Source organism: Naumovozyma castellii, chromosome 2, assembly GCF_000237345.1.
Source record: "Naumovozyma castellii chromosome 2, complete genome".
Taxonomy (NCBI): domain Eukaryota; kingdom Fungi; phylum Ascomycota; class Saccharomycetes; order Saccharomycetales; family Saccharomycetaceae; genus Naumovozyma; species Naumovozyma castellii.
In genome coordinates, this window is record NC_016492.1 from 472,445 (window position 1) to 487,315 (window position 14,871).

General features: G+C 34.6%; 6 protein-coding genes across 6 annotated transcripts; 3 read left to right on the forward strand and 3 right to left on the reverse strand.

Annotated features, from left to right (window-relative positions):
- Nucleotides 1-53: 53 nt before the first annotated feature.
- Nucleotides 54-1,304, reverse strand: NCAS0B02790 (uncharacterized protein; the record flags this gene model as incomplete). The annotated part of the gene is made up of 1 exon (XM_003674689.1): nucleotides 54-1,304. One exon carries the CDS (start codon nucleotides 1,302-1,304, stop codon nucleotides 54-56), a length of 1,251 nt encoding a protein of 416 aa, XP_003674737.1.
- A 312-nt stretch (nucleotides 1,305-1,616) lies between these two features.
- Nucleotides 1,617-3,686, reverse strand: GTB1 (Gtb1p; the record flags this gene model as incomplete). Its single annotated transcript, XM_003674690.1, has 1 exon — nucleotides 1,617-3,686. The coding sequence occupies one exon, from the start codon at nucleotides 3,684-3,686 to the stop codon at nucleotides 1,617-1,619; it is 2,070 nt and encodes a 689-aa protein (XP_003674738.1).
- Nucleotides 3,687-3,947: 261 nt separating this feature from the next.
- MFB1 (Mfb1p) lies at nucleotides 3,948-5,231 on the forward strand (the record flags this gene model as incomplete). Its single annotated transcript, XM_003674691.1, has 1 exon — nucleotides 3,948-5,231. The coding sequence occupies one exon, from the start codon at nucleotides 3,948-3,950 to the stop codon at nucleotides 5,229-5,231; it is 1,284 nt and encodes a 427-aa protein (XP_003674739.1).
- A 287-nt stretch (nucleotides 5,232-5,518) lies between these two features.
- SPR28 (septin SPR28) lies at nucleotides 5,519-6,712 on the forward strand (the record flags this gene model as incomplete). The annotated part of the gene is made up of 1 exon (XM_003674692.1): nucleotides 5,519-6,712. The coding sequence occupies one exon, from the start codon at nucleotides 5,519-5,521 to the stop codon at nucleotides 6,710-6,712; it is 1,194 nt and encodes a 397-aa protein (XP_003674740.1).
- A 385-nt stretch (nucleotides 6,713-7,097) lies between these two features.
- RAD9 (chromatin-binding protein RAD9) lies at nucleotides 7,098-10,805 on the forward strand (the record flags this gene model as incomplete). Its single annotated transcript, XM_003674693.1, has 1 exon — nucleotides 7,098-10,805. The coding sequence occupies one exon, from the start codon at nucleotides 7,098-7,100 to the stop codon at nucleotides 10,803-10,805; it is 3,708 nt and encodes a 1,235-aa protein (XP_003674741.1).
- Nucleotides 10,806-11,036: 231 nt separating this feature from the next.
- ADR1 (DNA-binding transcription factor ADR1) lies at nucleotides 11,037-14,495 on the reverse strand (the record flags this gene model as incomplete). Its single annotated transcript, XM_003674694.1, has 1 exon — nucleotides 11,037-14,495. The coding sequence occupies one exon, from the start codon at nucleotides 14,493-14,495 to the stop codon at nucleotides 11,037-11,039; it is 3,459 nt and encodes a 1,152-aa protein (XP_003674742.1).
- Nucleotides 14,496-14,871: the final 376 nt, after the last annotated feature.

The window sequence follows — 14,871 nt, forward strand, 5'->3', positions numbered from 1 at the left end:
ATTGATCCATTTCTTAGCAGCGCGATGCGCACGACGCCACAAATGCCACGACACTATTCACTAATGAAAGTACATTCTACAATAGAGACACCTTCTTCACCCTGGAAACTGGACCGCTGACAATACTGATACAGATAGGGGCGCACCCCTTCAATCTCGGAGGCAATGTTTTTCACGATCTGGGGCAGTTCTCCAAGGATGTCGTATCTGTTAACTAGGTGCAATTTATCTTCACTCCATCTGTATAAGGGCATATCTGAAAAATTAAATTCGATCGACTGAGGGAACGACCAACCATTCTCAGGATCTTTTATAGTGGAATTAAATTTAATGATACTATCATTATTCAATTGTGATCCAATAGATACAATCTTTTTATCCTTACTAATCGACCACATCGTGACTTTTTGGTGATTGTAACTTGCAGTCGTTGTATATTCTAGACATAGAACTGAATAGGAGGGACCTTGAAAAGTCATAAAATTCCATCTGCTAGCTGCCTTATTCGGAACCAATCCCTGCAATGCGTCCAAATAACATACGGGAACTCCTGCAAAATCAAAATCATAAGACTTCTTGGTTTTCTTATCTATATAGGAAATCGTACCAAATCCTTGACCTCTCGGAACAAAAACGTGTCTTAGTAATCTCTTTGACGTTATACCATCAGTATTTTCGTTCTTTCGAACGGATTTATCCAGAAAATAACTCGTTCCATCAGGGTAAAGCTTGTAACCTTGATATAAATCGACTTTAAAATCTGCTCTCAAATTGGTTGTAGTAGATCCGGAGGGAAGATCTACATTTATCAACAGTTGGGCAATGATTTCAGAGTTCTCTTCATTCTCGTAAGGTAATATTTGGAAATTTACCATCTTGGAAACTAATTTGAATTTTTCAAACTCTTTCACATTATCGATTTTGACACTTTCCCAAATATTAGTTTTTTCAGCACCTTCCACTTCTATGGCATTAAACATTTTAAAATTTAACTGAAACCCCTTATAAATACCACCCATTACTTTTGAATACAATACTTGTATGAAACCACATATATTTTCCTCCAAATTGGTAAAATATAGGGTCTCAGTCTCCACTCTAGTAACCACGGATACGGAAGGATCCATGGAGGTGAAAAAGGATCGAGACTTCTTTGTTTGATGATTGGTGGTGGCACAGTATATTTCCAAACCCGTGTAATCATTAATCACACTGAAGTTATCATTTTGTTGTCCCATTGGAATGTTTGGATCCACTGGTTTCACTGGAAGAAATTTTGTTTTCTCACCTTTAGCAGTTGGCATTTTGTATCTTAAGAATATTGTATGGGGGAAGTTATCCTTCTGTCTGCAAACTGAGAGAAAGAGAGGAAGATTGAAGGAGAAACACGCACGCTGTGAGATGTTAAATATATCTCGAGTTCCACTAGTATTATCATCACCTCATGTGCGGTGCTGCGCGCCTATTTTCTTTGTCTCGCAGAATAACAAAATTCATATTTAATACGTACCTACATTGTCAACTGATCTTGTACTAAACGACATGAAATCCAAAAAACTCCGAGGTTATATTTAAAAATCCTAGTTATATATGTGTATATCTATCAATTTAACGCTTTAAGCTTGTGGATTCTTCACCCAATCGTCCGAAATTGGTAAGTATTTGAAACTCTCGCTACAACCCAGAGGCCCACTAGCATCAAAGACATATCTGCACTTGGTAGCTTCGTAAACATTATGTAACTTAAATTTCTCACCACATTTAATAAAAAGTTGTGCCGATCTTTGAGGTCCATTCCAACATCTATGGCCTTCACCATATTCAAGAACTACACCATTATTGATGTTCGCCAAGTTCCCAAATAAATACTTCCTATCGCCTGTTTCACTTTCAGTTTCACTGATTAAATGAGAAACCAAATCTTCTTTGGGGAATAGCATCTTTAAATGCTCCACGTATTTTTGTAGGTTATCCTCTTTATTCAAACTAATTCGTTGCAAACTACCAATCTTTACAATATTCCCATCATTCTTGGTCTCTATTTGGTATATGCTGCCAGGAGTTTTAGGGTTAGCTGTAATCTCATATAAGTAATTATCTAATTCTTCCTGAATAATCTTCGTGTCTCCCATTTCCTCCAGTAAGTTAGAAATCCTAGCCATTAATAATTGATGTTTCTTGTCTTCAACATCATTATTTTTTGAAGCCATCGATTCCTCTAAAGAGTTCAGCTCATTATTCTTTACAGTAAGCTTGTTTTCTAATTTTGCAACCTCATTTTCATGTGTGCTTACTTGACGTTTTATAGTGGATAATTTTGACGATTCGAATTTCATTTGTTGATCATCTTCTAGCTGCAATTTATCGTCATCTGCGTCAGAACTGAGAAGTGTTTGGGCAGATTTCTTGACCAACGTTCTCAATTTTTCTAGCTCATTTGAAAAATTCTTCGGTATTTCCAGTTTCTTAAGGTCTAAAAGGTCATCATATTTACCAAGATAATTCTGATACGACTCCACAGCAGCCTTCACACCACTATCTTGAAAATTAACATTATAATTTGAGGAAATGTCATCCATAATGGCACGGAATTGTTTGACAAAATTAAGTAACGTTTCAGTATATTGAATTTTACCCCTAATTAAATTATCCACAAAACCTGCTTTATTTACAACATATTTTGCATCATGTTCTGCTTCTCTTTCCCAAAATAGAGCTGGCAACTCTTGTTGGAAATATTCCGTTAACTGTAGACTCAAATCTCTATCGGTGGCTGCATCAGCATTCACCTTATGCATTTCGTTTTGACTAATAATTTCATAATATTTTTCCACATTATCATTCACAACACGATCATTTAACGAATCAGAATATGAGTTAGAAAGGTCATCTATAATCTTAAGAAGATCAACGTAAGCTTGACTAATTCTAGCAACCTCATAAAATGAGGAATTCAACGATCCTACTATCTCTTTGTTATCTATCTCATTGTAGGCATATAAAATAGGATCATCTTCCTTTAATTTTCTTAAGAAATTTCCTTTCTCCTCTTTCAGTACCGCCTTGTTGTCTTTTAATGTTTGTGAGATAGTTTCAATTTCCGATTTTAATTTCTTCACGAGTAATTTGTTCTCCTTGATAGTTTCCTGTCCATTCTTTTGACTACCATCAGCTAAGGGGATGTTATACTTAGATAAAAGTTTGAGAAGTTTCTTTTGACCTAATTTGTAATTAGCAAGCTCATCCTTGACAACATTTTCTAGTTCTGTCTTCAATTTTGAGCAAGTATTTCCTTTTACATCGACTGCATTGTTATCTACTTTTGAAAGCAAGGCCTCATCAGAACAATCACAACAATCGCAAATGCCGTCATTTACAGAACTCCTAGGGATAAATTTAGGGATGAAGCCATCATTTTCACAATAGAATAAATCATCATTATTATTCGTACATGCAGAAGTACCCGGCTCGTCCGAACCATCAGGACAGTCACATACCCCATCATTTATCTGTGACCACTCAACTAGGATTTCTGGATTTCCTAGACACTTCCATTTTTTTATACCATCCACCGTAACAATATTATCATGGTATTCCTTCAATTTATTCGGAGACAGACCTACTAATTCAGAAGCGGTTGTGCATCCTGCTATTAGTACAACTATAGATCCAAACAACCAACGCATCTCTTCTATAAGTTTAATACACGTTGCTTTCTTTTATTTCAACTTATTTATATAATAGAAACTTTTAAAATGTTGCTATCTTTATTCACACTACCAAAATGTGGGTTACCCTGCCTGCCGTACGTTTCCCTTTTCGGCAAAACGGTAACATCTAAAACCCCGTTATATCAATCAACTAATCGTCAATCATTCAATGACTTCACAAGAATATACTCATCACAGTGCAAAAAGCAAATAAATTGAATTATACTCGAGCATATCATGTCTTCGACTGCTGCACTAACAAACCTACCACTGAATATAATATTCCGAATACTTCTAGATTTAAACATCGATGACCTACAAAATATAGGGAGAACTTGTACACTACTTCGAACACTTGCCAACGAAAGCATAATGTATAGAAACACCATGTTTTACCATGCCCTAAGTGAAAATGATAGTAATAGTGCTTCCGTCTCTCGGACGTGGACAAAGAGACTTGTTTTTGATGTATTCGACATTTTGAATGGTAACAGGAAAATGTTGAATTTTCTCAATAGAGGAGAGGAACCTATATCTGTGGTAGAAATGATGAGCTTTATTCAGAAGAAATTTAAACTGGGAGAGAACGAAATTTTACAGAAGACGATAACTTACGAAAAACTGGAGAGTGAAAATTCAAAAAGTAATAGTAACATTGCCAGAGAGACTTTAAGATATATTAAAATTTTAAATGGAATTAACCATATAATTAATGCTCAAGGTAAGAATTTAAACAGAGATATAGGGAAGAGTAATGATGATGTTATTTCTATGGTCCCTGAAAATGCAATATCTGATATTGATAGTGCAACTCCATCACCTATCACGTTTAATCATTCTAGATCGTCTACTTCATCCACCCTCTTTTCTGATACCGAATGGAACTCACCTGCCGAGGATCATCCAAAAATTACCATACCCAAGGATGAGGTTATGGAAGGATTGATGCAAAAGGTAAGAGAAACTAAATCAAGTAAAAATAACAAACCATCAATAGACGAAAAACTTCGACTTGAAAAGGAGGATACGAATACACCAATTGAGGATGATTCAATAATTAAACTAAGAAATTCAAAAAAAGTAAAGGATAAAGCTGCTTTATTTGAGAAGTTTTTAACTATTCAGGAGAAAGAAGAAAAAAATAATCAAACGAAATCATACGGATCCCTAGTTTCAAAGGATGTCAATACTCATCGTCCCATGAGAGATATATCCAGATCATATTTACAAAACCTAGAGAAGAATGGTTCAACTCCAATTGAGAGACCAGTCAATTTTAGGACGAGGAATATGTCATTTCAAAGAAATTTCACAAAATATAGGGATCTAATCGAAAAAGAAAATAATAATAATTGTAACAACAACAATAGAGTTATCAGTGAGATTTTACCTGCACACAATTTTGCAGAAGAGACTGAACAAAACCTCGACCTCAGGAAACGTTCTTCACGAAATAGGCTAAAAGTTGTTGCTGCAAATAATAATAAAATTTCTTATGAGAAAATCTCTACCGGAAAATAGATCTATAGTTAGCTATCTATTTATGAACACTTTATTATTATTCAAAATATTTTGACATATCTATTGTAAAAAGTTACCAGCTCTTTTTTCTGATTAGAGAAACAGTATCTTCATTCGCAGATTTCTGTTCCTGTGGTTATTATGCTCCGGCTTAATAATGACGCGAATACACAATTGACTCGCTTAACAAACATTTTATGTCACAAACTTTATATATTAACCAAAGGTAATAAATAGATTACAAAAACCGATCAAATACAATAGAGGGTATCAAAAAGACTTTTATCATGGAAAAGGTTCAATCTAGACCCCAAACTTCGATCAATACGGATGAGCTTCGTCGTCGAAGAGAATCCAAGAAAGAAATTCAATTCAATCTTCTCCTACTTGGAGAAACTGGTATTGGTAAAACAACCTTCCTAAACAATTTATGTAATCAAGTTATTGAGAATGATAATGATACACAGGTAAATGTGAACCCATTATCTAATAATATTGAAACCACTACACATGTTATTAAGAGAACTATAAAATTGAAGGAAAAAGATGGTGCTCCAACAATTTGTTTGAACGTTACGTCCTTTGAAGGATTGGGTGATTGTATAAACAATTCTTCAAAAGTTGGTAAAGTTAGATCCATGTTAATTTACAACTTAAACCATTTCTTTAATAATGAAATTAGAATTAAAAGGGAAATCAACAATGGAAGTCAATTAGACCCAAGAGTTCATCTTTGTCTATATTTTTTGAAGGGAAATGGGAAAGGACTAAAAGAGTTTGATATCAAAGTGTTGCAAAGTTTGAATGGGTTGGTAAATCTTATTCCAGTAATAGGGAAGGCCGATCTCTTGGCAGAAGAAGAATTATATTTGAATAAATTCTTAATTTTAAAGGATATTAGAGAAAATGACATTGAAATATTTGATTTCCAAGATGATAAAATAGAGGAAAGCTTATTTTTAGCTGAAAATGAAGAGGAATCTACGGCACAGAAACCATTTGGGACCAAAAGTATTGCCGAAATGGTACCATTTTCAATAATCTGCAGTGAAACAGAAAAACGGGATGATAATAATGAACTGTATCACACAAGAAACTATCCTTGGGGCCAAGTAATTATTGAAAACAAAAAAGTATCTGAGTTCATAATTCTTAAGAGTATTATTCTGGGTTCCCATTTGCAAGATTTTAGAGATAGTACCAACAATATTCTTTATGAAGGATTTAGAACCAAAAAATTGTTGAATTGTACAGAGATACAGGATAACAAGAGATGTTACGGAAATACTGACAAGATTGAGACAGCCTTAAAAATATCTTTAAAACAAGCATGTGGTGAAAACGAGCCCAAGAAACCATATAAAGAATTGGTGGATAAAAATAGAATTATTGAAGCTTACCAAAAGATTGAAAATTTGGAGAAGATGACTAATAACTCAACTGGAAATTCATCTCCCACCCGTGTTACTTTGTCTTCTTAATATTTTACTCTGAAAAATGCCATATATAATAAACGGGAAAATTCTTGCTTAGTTTCCCAGTGCTATAAACTGCTTTTTTACACTTTTTACTTTCAACCACATATTTTCTGTATCCAACAAGTCCTGACGTTATATTCTTCACAAGAAGATGAAAAACTCTTGGCGCTTATTCATTTGATGTATTTATTAAAACTTTGGCACGCTTAAAAATGTAAATATGAAATTTTCAAGATGATAAGCAAATTTCTTGTGCAAACTGGACTCATTGATCCAGCTTACACCCCAAATGCTTTGGTAGGTAAACACAAATAATATTTCATCTCTTTCAAAAACTTTCCTTATATCTCCTTATATTCTTTGGAATAGTTAAGAATCTATTTTAAACATGCCTGCAACGGTAAATGATAGCCGATTTGATGAATCGGTAGACCAGGTCATCCAACAAACTCCTATTGCAGAACAATTCTTCTCACACCCCAGTGAACAAACAATTCCTGCAAGCAGTAATGATCCTTCTATTATACTGGGGAATAGGGTTATAACTGCAGAAAACGAAGAAGTTAGTGATAATTCGATTACGTCTTTTGACGAGCGCCAAGATTACAATGGAAGAACAGAAAATAATAATATACGTACTTTTGAAGCAGGTGCTAATTTTAATACGAACAATAATACTGCTGAATCATCCCAAATACGGCGTACTCCACTGCGAGAGAGCCAATCAAATGTACAAATGAAGTACAATACAAGAACACCTGATTTAGATAGAATTGCAAAATTCTTTAAATCGAACAAATCACCCACTAAGACAAACCTACTGATAAATCATGCGGATTCGCTATTAGAGGACACACCGCTGGCTGAAAGGGTAAATGTAACACAGGAGAAAAGTCAAAGAGTGATAAGTACCGAATTTGTGACAGCTCCCTTGAACGAGAATACTACGACTTCCTTGGATATCATTAGCATGAAAGGGTCTTATCCTGAACTAGAATCAAATGGTCTGGATGAATCTGTAGAGAAGGCATCAAATGACAGTGGAAATATTTCAGAAAATAATTTTTTATCAAAATTTGACTCACAACTAGAAGATACACCTCCATCTCAAAGACAGACTTTAAAAATACCATCCTCTGGAGATGCCCTTCCTGGAAGAAATACAACTCAAATCCAAAATACACAAATAACAAAACTTCTTCAGAGTATTTCAAACAGAACCAATTCTAGAATTTCATCGGATTTGAAAACAAACACGAAAGAACCATCTTATAATAAATCTTTCGATAAGACTGTGGAAGAACGAGATATAACTGATATTGATAATATTCCTTTTCCTGATAAAAATTGTCCTACAACGACCGCTGTTTCAACGATAAATACTAATAGTCACCTGGGGAAAAGAATTGAGGAGAACTCTACAAACGAACTACAAATTGAGAGAGAATTTGGATCAAAAAAACAAGCCCTTAATGAATCAATCATACGCGATGAACAAGAAATAAATACTACAACAGATCTTTCCTGCATTGAAGATACCACTGATGGTGCCATACCTAATAAATGGGTGTTTAGACCAGCAGACCAATTAGAATTCAATAGCACGAAATCAACTCAGGTGATTGGAATAGGAAAGACACAGGAGTTAATATCAACCCCGACCAATGATCTGGTAGAAAAGGCTGAGGCAACACAACCTCAGTTAGTATTTTCACCAGCTTCTGAACCATCATCTGCTGAAAAAAGTTTTTTAGCTACGTTACCTATTGTTGACGAAGCAAACTCTACATCCACAGAAATAATCTACTCACATTCTCCTTCCGCTAGACAAACATTAGAGACACCACCAAATCTAAGGAAAGATAATATGGTAGCACTCACAGAGGTTCCTGAAACAAGCTCTCCATCAAAACCTAAGGCAATACCACCAAACAGAGAAAATTCTTCTCCTAGTCCCAGAGGAGAGCTTCCAAACTGGAAAAGAGATGATATCGATACTCAAGAAAGATTTATACTAAAAGTGTCCAGTAAGCTTGAATCTCCTATAGAGACGAAAGATGGTTCAATGGCGACCAGTCATGAATTAGATACCAAGGACAACGATATAGTATTAAGCGAAACGGAAATGACACAAGAATTGCCAGAACTTGAAGAGCATGACGGTGATGATGGAGTCAGTCTTCGTATGAGTCTTGATACAGAACAAAAAAAATTATCGACGTCACAACTTTCTAAAAGAAATGCATTCAATGACTCCCAAGATATTGTCTATAATAGAAGACACATAAGAAGGAAGCAGAGAGATACTATGGAGGACAGTGATGAAAGAGGAAGTGATACGACTTCCCCAAGAAAACGCCTCAAAAGGGAGATTGAGATCATGAACTCTGATCTTAATGAGGAAATTTGCCAAGTGGCAAACGAAATGCTTGCTGATGGGGATGACGTGAATAGTAATCCTATTAAGAGTAAGGAAACATTTCCTGATCTTGTGACACCAATAAAGGTGGAAAAAAAAAGGGAATTCCCATCTAAGGTAAAAACTGAAGACTCTGAATATCTTACCAAGAGAGATATAAGGTTTGAGGATGCAATTTGGTGCCAATACTCCTTAAATTACAAATATTATCCAGCTCTACTATTATCACCTAACATAGGTGAAGATTCTTCACTTGTTCTTTTTGAAACAGGAAAAGCCGAAAGTAAAAACGAAGATATATACTACCTAGACATCCGAATTGGGGACACAGTTACGTTTAACACTAATGAGTACTCCGTTTCTGCGCTTGAATGTCGAACCCACGATCCACAAATTATACGATGCATTCGCGGTTATGATACAGTTCATTTGAAAAAAAGAAATGCTAATGGATCTCTAAGCAAAAAAGTCGTCATAAAACCATTGGCTTCTATTACCGTGGAGTTAAATGAATGGGCAAGAAGACCGAAAATTATATTGGAGGATGGAGTTGGTTCTCGAGGAAAGGCTCTTCGAGGACTTCGTCATCCCTTAAGAGGCCGAAAAACTACTAATTACACATCACCTAAAAAATTATTGCATAAGCTCATAAAAGAGGAACATATTGTCGATGATTCGACGAATAGCATCGACAAATTTACTGATGAAAGAGTCACTTCAATTATGACACCTACTCAAAAATCACTTACTAATTTCCCATCTTCTGCGACCAGAGATCAAGGTTATAAAATATTTGATAAATGTCTCTTCGTTTTAACAAGTATTTTTGAAAATAAGGATGAACTATGCAGTACTATTGAAGCCAGGGGCGGTAAAGTTTTAACTCTTGGGTTTTCAAGTTTATTTGATTGTTGTAGAGCAGTATCAACCATGCCAGTGGGAGAAGATGAGGATATAATATTGAAGGAAAGTTCCTTACATCTTACGTGGAAGAGGGATTGTATATTTAAAGATTACAAATTTGCTTGTCTTCTTACAAGAAGACATTTGAGAAGTTTGAAATATTTAGAAACTTTAGCACTTGGTTGGCCCATATTACATTGGAAATTCATTAATGCATGTGTTAAGGAAAATACACTATCAATCCAATCTATCCCACGATTTCTGCTACCAGCTGGTGAGAGCTATAGGTTATCTGTTGATATCACAACAAAGTCAGGTGTCATTAAATCTAGTGATATTCTTCAATTCTATTCTAGGCTATTGAATGGTGACAGGTTGATAAACCAAACGGATGCACTCAAGAATTTAATGATGGATTATGTTGTACTTCTTTATGGGTACTCTGAACTAGATGATTTTATTAAGTTTATATTTGCTTGTACCGGAATTTCCAGGTTTTATGAGACAGATATGAAACTCCATGACGATGCCCCAGATTCCTTACTACTGATTTTAGAGAAATTGTTCAAGTTATGCCAAGATAAGGGTCTTAAAATACTGGTATATATGAATGAAGAGACAGGAAAAATAAGTAACGATTTACTTGATCAGACGCGAAAGGAAATATTAGAAAGATTCAGTAGCTTCAAAGTTCCTTTCCATGTTAGGTCAAAAGAGTGGCTAATTCAAACTATAATCAATGAATCAACGGACTTTGATGACGAAAACTATTAATATAGATATTAAGAATTATAAATTTCATAGAACGTATCAATACATATATTCTTATAATTTTTCAGATATTGAAATTTTCCGTATCATATTGTGGATGCTTCTTATTATTTCTGCATGATAAATATTTATTTCAATCTAAATGTTATCCGATCGAAAGTTCGGTATAATACAATGTATAGTCTTTGCGCCAAATCCATGAAAAGAGGCTTTTAAGGGTCCAAAAAAATTTAACTATACCTTCTGGGTCTTGAGAGTTACTGGGCAGTGAATCTTTAACTTTGATAAGTTATCTTGATTATTTTCATTTTCTAAAAGCTTTTCTATCTTGGCAAAACTCTTCACCATTTTCTCCAGTAAATAACAATGTTCATATTTTTGGGTTGCATGATTAAGAAGACATTCTGCAATCAGGACATATTTGGTTGATAGGTGATATCGACTCTCTAAAGTCTGTTTATGTTGACTTCTATTTCCTTTCTTCACAGTTGAATGATAGTTCACTAAATCAACAGACGAGGGAGAGTTTATCGATTCATCGGCCTTGCTATATGTTTCATCATGGAAAAGGAATTCATTAGTAGTTGGCTTTGACATTGTCAAGAAGGATGTATCATTGAATGCGCAAACTAATACGTTATCTATTAATTTTTCTAACCTCTCGATATTAATCGGAGTAAAAGTTGGTGGATTATTTAATTTTTGCTTTGTTTTCCATTCTGTTCCTAATTTCTCAAACAATTGGGGGTACATTGTATAGAGTTTTGGTATTAAGATATTATCTGCCAACTTTTTTAATTCTGTAAATATGCACAATAATTTAAAGTTTGGAGTTGCTTCGAAATCAAGTAGGAATTTCAATACAATTAGGAAATTGTAGAAATAACCTTGGATGTTGAATAGTGAGAATCTATCGTTATTCAATTTCAAAGTTGTACCGGAGTTACAAATTGAGATCAAACTGGAAATATTTTGAATTGAAAAGTTCAAAGCTACCAAAAAATTAGTTAACAAAGAGTATGATCCTTTTGTCAAAAGGTTTAAATTATTGGCGCTCAAGAACTGATCAAAAATTTCATCAGTTTTACCTGCCCAAATCTTGGAACCAAATTTGGAGTCAATATCATTGAAGAATAACATTGTCATTAAACAATTTTTAGAGATTGTACTATCATGCTTAAGCATAGATGAATAATTTTTCCTGGAGAGTGGTAATTCGTCAATATCCATCATGGAAGATTCCGATGTTGCTGTGGTCAAGGATTGCGATAAGTTTGTTTCCAATTTCCTGGTATCAATCTTCGTTAAAAAGATGTGGAAATTTGAGGTCTTACTCACGGCGAACTCATAATATAACATTGGAATGGCTAATGTTTCAGGAATTGGGTATAAACCGGCATCATTAAATATGAATCCCTCATAGAATTGCTTAAATGTGATGGAGTGTTGTTTTTTCACTGTTTGATCAACTCCGGTAATTCTTTGTGGAAACAATGATGCCGATCTCCATGTATTTTCATCATCAGGTATACAAATTGACTTAACATCATCTTCATTAAGGAATAATATTGAATTTATGCCAAAAAAAATGTTTAAAAATTGACAGAATCTATAAACCATCAATGTACATCTAATCTTGGATTCAAACATAATGTGCTCGAATGAAGAATTAAAATTCAGTTCATTTGCGTTTCTATTCTGGGTCAAAGAAATGTCATTTAAAAAATTTGCTCTTATAATGGCGCATATGGCAGTGATTTGTCTCTTCAATAAATCAGCATCAATCTTATGATGTGAATCAGCAAACATGGCGAACACAATACTTAACATTAGGGATTGGATCAGCCACACATGCTGACTATGTTTTTCAATGGCTGGTTTATCTTGTATCTTCTTGTTTATTTCCAAATAAACATGTAATACTCTTCTACTAATTTCATATAATTCAATGGTTTTGGAGTTACAACCATATTTATAAAGTGAACCAAAAGTGCACATGAATAAGGGAAGACAAACCAATTTAGAATATTGTAGGACATCTTTAGGACTTGTTTGTGCATTATCAGTTGTTGTATTTGCAGCGACGTATTTTTTCAATGATTCTAAATCTGCATTCAATAAATCAGTATGAATGAATGGATAATGTGAGATAAAATTTTCTTGGAATAAGACCAGTAATTGATTAAGTTCGTTGAAATCTGGAAGGAAAAGCTCCTTAAGACTTAATTTTTGAGATTCATTAGTTTCGTTATTATGTGGTTGGAAAATGCATTTTTGTGAGTAATATGATAAAACAAATGAACACATTTCATGCATTTTTTGTGAGAATAGAGTCGCCTCCGGTAGCATACTATAATGCAATAAATTTTCATTATTATTAACAAGTGATGTGGGCTGCGGGATTTCAATATTTAAATCTTGCATTTTCATATGCGTACCATCAGGAATGATTGAATTTTCATTGATCATTGATAGTGGTTGGAATGGTGTTTCACTGTTTGTGTTTCTAGAATTCAGTTCCAGCCCCTCTTGTAAAATATTCTTAAAATTAAATTCTAAAGCATCTGGATGTGGATTTGAGTCCAGTAAATAATCTGCTGTCAGGCCTGAATCGAATAAACCTTCGAAAAAAGGAGATTTATCAAATGATGAAGGAGATTGAAATATAGGTGGAGATATATCATATACTGGGTTCTGGATTTTATTACTATCAATATCATTCAATTGTTGATCAAATGATTCAGTTGTATCTTCATTTTCCCTTAATACGATGACTGAGTTGCCATCAAATAATGATTTAACTTTTAATTCTCCATTTGCCTGATTGAGACTCCATGAAGAAGTTCCTGAATTCAATATTATCGGGTCATCCTTACTGTTTAATGGTGTGGTATTACTAGTTGAGTTCGATTCTGTATTAGAAGAGAGAGGATTCACATTATTATTATTATAGTCATTAATCCAGTTTTTGGAATCCAACAATGAAAACTCTGTTGGAACGAGATGATGTGCATTTGTCAGATTATGGTGTTCCAAGGGAGGTAAATTATCCGTCATAGAATTACCATCTAAATTAATATTTTCAGAATCGAAAAATTGGAAACCTTCCTCATCAAATTTAAAATCCAAGGGTAATAATACCGGGGTTGAAAATTCTACTTTATTAACTGAATTTGGAATACCAAAATTATTAATATTTGCATTAGCATAATGTTTAGCAGATTGTGCACTAAATGAAGCTCTACGTTTTGGTTTCATAGTCTTTTGTCTTTTCTTTCTTTGAATAGTCTCACCACAGTTCCCATTATGCACTTTCTGAGCATGTCTCAATAGTAAGTCTCTCCTTGTGAATTTCTTTGTGCAAATACCACATTGGTATGGCTTTTCATTTGTATGAGAACGGGCATGTCTATCCAAATGTTCCTGTCTAGCGAATGCTCTAGAACAGACATCACATACGAATAATCTTGGTTTCCCACTCGGTGTAGTCCCGTGAAGTTTCAGATTATCTGGTAAATCCTTCATTCTTTTATTTATTCTAGAATTCATGTTATTACTGGGGCTTATTGTTCTCGGTTGCAAGCTCCGAGATGTCGAAGTTGCGTCTGATTCGGAACCCATTTCTTGCTGGTTATCCGGTGATAACGACTGGATAATGCCAGTGGGTAACGTTGATGATGAACTCTTGGGCATTTTTTTCTTTTGATTCAGCAAAAGTCTGGGGTTGATGAGGTTGTTATCAAGTACGGTAAATGCGTTCAGTCAGTTGTGGTATAGCTCGAACCGTTTAAGTAAATATCAAGGAAGGGACGAGATGTGAGCTAGTGATATATTTGAACGGGTTAGGAGCCAACAAATGATACCGGGGCAGTTACAGAGCCAAGTGGAAGTAAATAGGCAGTTACAGGACCTGTGAGAGCGACGGAGAAGGTGTCAGCAACCTCCGGTTTTCGACCAGGTCCGTACGTTCACTACTACATTGCATCTGATTCATTACAGTCAGTACGTATCTCGCGGTCGATAGAGCTGTGTCTGGTTGGTGTGGTTCCTTCCTCTTGGCAGTTACGTA